Below are 5297 nucleotides of genomic sequence, written 5' to 3'. Positions count from 1 at the left end.
TTCTCTTCTATATATTAATCAGCTGTTATTCATTCTTATATCATAATTTTAAATCAGACACTATGTTAGGATCGATGTTGCCAATAGAGACTAGGGTCTAACTATTGTTAACAGCTTATGATAAATAATTCGATAATAATCATGTGAGGGATAAGTATCTGTTTCTATTCTATTCAAATCTTCACAAACTCTTGAAAAGGATTCATGTGCAGAACTGTTTGTTGGATTTAAAGCTTTACATAAATGAATTCAAATTGCAAAAAGTAAAGAACATAGGGAATTTTATGGATGTTCGTAGATAAAACTCCTACGTCAATCCTTCTTGCAAAACCGGAAGGATATCCACTAAGACCTTGAATTAGATACAACTCACTGAGCTAGTCAACTCTCTATTGAACAGAACAACCTATGTTCAACTTACAACACTAATGTTTCTCAAAAAAAATACAATATTACAAAATAATCACAACTAAACAGTAATAGATTTTTGCTTGAGAGAATTGTATGAATCAGAAAGTCGGTTGGTTTATCAGTTGTCCGACCGTTGTCATTGGGCTTCTATTCATAGTTGAAGTACACTAACGGTCGAATATTCTTTGTGGACACGTGGCATATGTCCGTTGGATGGCCTCATAGAGTACGAGAGTACAACAGACTCTGAGTATTTGTATCGTGGTCATACTGAACAAGGAATGCGCCGAATATCCTTTGATCTTATCTTGTACTAGAAATGCAAATGAGAAATATCTGCATATGTGGCATTCATTAATTAGATAGAGTATGTTGGCTTGTCATACTATTGAAGGTAAGAGGAGCAAACAACTGAGTGAATGTGGTTACACGGATGTTTTCTTCAAGTGGCTGCTAAAGTAAGGCATCAGACGTTCCTCTTTAGACATCGTCTAAAGGATTTAGATGTCCTCGTCTAACTACGCTTCCTTTTAGACCACGTCTAAAGGAGTTAGATGTCCTCTTCTAATTACGCTTCCCTTTAGACCGCGTGTAAATGAGTTAGACGTCCTCGTCTAACTACGCTTCCCTTTAGACCACGTATAAAGGAGTTAGACATCCTCGTCTAACTATGCTTCCCTTTAGACCGCGTCTAAAGGAGTTAGACATCCTTGTCTAACTATACTTCCTTTTAGACTATGTCTAAAGGAGTTAGAGATCCTTGTCTAACTACGCTTTCTTTTAGACCGCGTCTAAAGGAGTTAGACGACCTCATCTAACCACTCTTCCCTTTAGACCGCGTCTAAAGGAGTAAGACGACCTCGTCTAACTACACTTCTCTTTAGACCGCGTCTAAAGGAGTTAGACAACCTCGTCTAACTATGCTTCCCTTGAGACCGCATCTAAAAGAGTTAGACGTCCTCATCTAACTATGCTTCCCTTTAGAGCGCGTCTAAAGGAGTTAAGAAAGCCTACGTAAGACGTCTAAGAAAGCCTACTTCAGACCGCGTCTTAAGTAGAAATGTCTTTTAGATTTGTGCCCGCACAAAACAAATAGATTACTTAGTCTAATTGTAACTAAGTTTAACATAAATCATCAAAATAATGTTAGCATCGAATAAACTTATTTTCTTAGTTTATTTTAATAAATTTGATTTTACTCAACAATTACTCCCTTTTTGATGATGATAAAACTTAGTTAAAAGATTAGGAAAAAGAGAGTATCCATAAACAACAAAAGTTTTTATATTAGCAAAAACTAGGAAAGATTCGATTTTACATTCTATCAAAGATTCCCCATAAATAACAAAAGTTGGGTCTTTCCTAAACTAGGTCTTTTCTATCCACCTCTACTCTTGATGAAGGATCTTTTTTTCTAATCTTCCCCATGGACATCAGGCCACTTCTTTCCCCATTTTGACATCACTGGGAAGGAAGGAGTCGTAATCTACTCTTTAAGCTCTTTGAAGCGTCTAATTTCTTCTCTTAAGCTTTAGTCTTTCTACCCTAAGAACATAGTCAAGGGCTCTTTGATAGTCCAAGACTCTAGAAAGACTTAATGAGGACCCCATGTCCAATATTTGAAAGGAGAAAACAAAGCAGCATGCTGAGCGGGGCAGCATACCCAGATGGCTTCCTTATAGAAGAGATCATCTACACCAAGTTTTTTAAGAGGATTTTTGACCAGTTGATTGTTGTTCCCCTGGTGATAGCAATCATTATCTCAAATACCTTTTTTGAGTAGGAATTAGAAGTACCCTTAGCCAAGAGGGACTTAGAGATGATACATCGAGGATGGAGAACTCAACTTTTAGAGAATACTTTAGTCCATGAGTATCGATAGGGAAAAGATTCCCTTCAAAAGATATATCTAAGAAGATAAGCCTCATATCATATAAGACCTCATCAGAAGAGGTGGGAAACTCAGATAACCCTTCCGATTGGAGGCTGAAGAATAGAGAAAAAGTTTCCTCACAGAAGTAGACATTTTCTCCATTAATTTTTGCCAAGATAAGCTTATTGTCGATTATCCTTGTAGACCTATAGAATTCACGAACCTCTGGTTCTTGAATTATGGTAGGAGCCCCTAGAAAATTTTCCAAGCCCGACGCTTTAAGAGTTTCAAACATCGTGACCATTTCTGGAATAACCAAAGAGGACACAAAATCGAAGTTCACTTAAAGAGTAGATGGTGCAAGAGAGCCCATTTATTGAATTAAGAACGAGTATTAGGAGTGCTAAAGGGTTTAAACACATAAGAATCACAATGGTTTTTCTTAGAGAGAGAAAACAAATATTCAGAATCACAATGAAGATAGTAAGTCTGTTCAAATGAGTTAGTTACTCTTTATAGAGTATGAATGATACATGAATATGAAAGTCACTATTAAAACGTATTCCCAATAAAATCATAATTAAAAGATGTCAATTAAAAACCATCATAAAATATATCATATTTTAGAAGATGAAAAGAAGAGACCTTTCAGATATATTAGTCATATTTTTAACATTGAAAGACACATGTCTTCAAGTTATTCAAGATATGACTTTTCAATTTTGGGTGAGAAAAGTACATGGACAGCTCGTGAGACGATAGACAACTGTCCCACTCGTCTGAAGATAAAACATCCAAAGGTACACGTAGTTAGACGTCTAAAATGCCATCTGAATTCCTTACGTCTAAGTTAGGTAGACATCTAATTTAGACAGCGTCTAACTATGTGTGTTTACAAACGTCTAACATGCATTTATTTAGACAGCGTTTAACCACGCTCATCTATAGACGCTTCAGATGTCTATCTTACACCTAGACGCCTAACCAAACCTAAGGCGTAAGTTCCTTAAGAAAAGATTCGTCTAAGTACATAGCTTTTTTAGACAATTGATCTCATTAGATCGATTTAGACCTCCGTCTACACACGTCTGTCCAGTCATTTTAAACAACAAATTCCTCCTCAATTTATGCATGTTCAGTTATCAAATTAATTGAGATCAACAAGCCCTAAAATATTTCTAAAGTGAGAAAACTTAGTCTCGAAGAGTGGCTTCGTAAAAACGTTTTCCACTTGTTGATCTGTTGGGACATATTCAATGCGAATATACTTCTAACTGACATGCTCTCGGATGAAATGGTGTTTGATTTCTATATGCTTAGTCTGAGAGTGTAACATCGGGTTGTATATTATTGTGTTACGACTTGTTTCGTAAGGTGTGTTTTGGGTTCAAGAATCACGTTCTTGATCTATAAGACCGGTGAAATTCTACAATCAAAGGGCAGCGGAAGGTTTTCGATAGAGAATTTGGGAGGAGGGAATAGAAGAATCAAGGGTGCGAAGAGAAATACTGTTGGTCTATACCAAACAGTCCATAGTAAATAATAATAGATGAATATGGCAGAAGTTCATATCTTCATTGTTCTATTCATGGGTCCTTGGGGAAGAAAGATCAGCCTTATATAGGTGATGTCTTGCCCCATAATATTCGGTTACAACAATAACTAGAAAATAACAGAATTCAGTTTGTAAAGTAGAAAAGGAAAGCAAAACAAAATAATAATACAACAAAACAGAAATCTGGCCCATGTGCACCATAGGACCGAGACCGGGTGCCGAGAAAGGTTGCTGGAATTTATTCTAGGACTGAGACTTTGATTTTAGACCCTAACATATTGCCACAGCACTGGTGCTGTTGTAGAAAATTGGTGACTCTTCTACCTCAATTGCGTAGTCCCTCAGCAGTTGTTGAACCCACAAGAGCTGAGAACAACAACTACCTACAGCAAGGTACTCTACTTCAGCTATAGACGTGGCGACCGATGTCTGCTTTTTTATTAACCAGGAGATCAGACGATCACCAAGGAACTGGAAGGTTCCACTAGTGCTTTTCCGATCAAGCTTGCACCCTGTATAGTCTGCATCTGAATAACTAGTTAGATTGAAACTAGAATCCTTCGGATACCACAGTCCCACATTTTGAGTTCTCTTTAAATATTTCAAAATTTGTTAAGTAGAACCATAATGAGATTGTTTAGGATTAGCCTGAAATCTTCCATAGACGCTGACAACAAACATGATATCTAGCCAGCTGGCAGTAAGATAGAGTAGAGAACCAATGATTCCTCTATATGCAGTGATATTGACACTTTGGCCATCTTCATCCTTGTCGAGCTTGTTGGAGGAGCTCATTGGAGTAGCTGTAGCCGAGCAGTTTTCCATTCCAAATTTCTTTAACAGATCCTTGGTATATTTGGTCTGGTTGATGAATATACTTTCTTCAAGTTGACGAACTTGAAGACCTAGGAACAAAGTTAACTCTCCCATCATACTCATCTCTAATTTTTCTTGCATCAACTTGACCAAATTTCTCACATAGTTTGGGGTTAGTTGACCCAAATATGATATCATCCACATGGACTTGAACAAGAAAAATATGAGAGTCTTTAACAAATTTAAACAAAGTTTTGTCTATGGTGCTTATAACAAAATCATGATCAAATAAAAACTTAGTAAAAGTATCATACCAAGCTCTATGAGCTTGTTTGAAACTATATAAGGCTTTGTCAAGTATAAAAACATGGTTTGGCAATGAATGATCTAGAAATTCAGGTGGATGTTCAACATATACGTCATCATTTAAAGTTCCATTTAAAAATGCACTTTTCACATCCTTTTGAAAAACTTTAAAGTTTTTGAAAGATGCATAAGTGCGAATGACTCCTCAAAGTTATTTCTTTCCTCCTGTCTATATCCTTGGGCTACCAATCGAGCTTTGTTTCTCATAACTAATCCATCTTCACTAAGCTTGTTTCGAAAAACCTATCTTGTTCCAATGACCAATTGATTAGTCGA

General features: G+C 36.6%; 1 protein-coding gene across 1 annotated transcript; it reads right to left on the bottom strand.

The window, feature by feature from the left end:
• Positions 1-4109: 4109 nt before the first annotated feature.
• LOC124939174 (uncharacterized mitochondrial protein AtMg00810-like) lies at positions 4110-4778 on the bottom strand. The gene is made up of 2 exons (XM_047479679.1): positions 4463-4778; positions 4110-4360 (listed from the first exon to the last, which is right to left on the bottom strand). The coding sequence occupies exons 1-2, from the start codon at positions 4776-4778 to the stop codon at positions 4110-4112; spliced, it is 567 nt and encodes a 188-aa protein (XP_047335635.1).
• Between the last annotated feature and the right edge of the window lie 519 nt (positions 4779-5297).

Source organism: Impatiens glandulifera, chromosome 5 (genome assembly GCF_907164915.1).
Source record: "Impatiens glandulifera chromosome 5, dImpGla2.1, whole genome shotgun sequence".
NCBI lineage: Eukaryota > Viridiplantae > Streptophyta > Magnoliopsida > Ericales > Balsaminaceae > Impatiens > Impatiens glandulifera.
The sequence above is the reverse complement of the archived record's forward strand: the minus strand, read 5'-3'. Positions and strand labels throughout refer to the sequence as shown.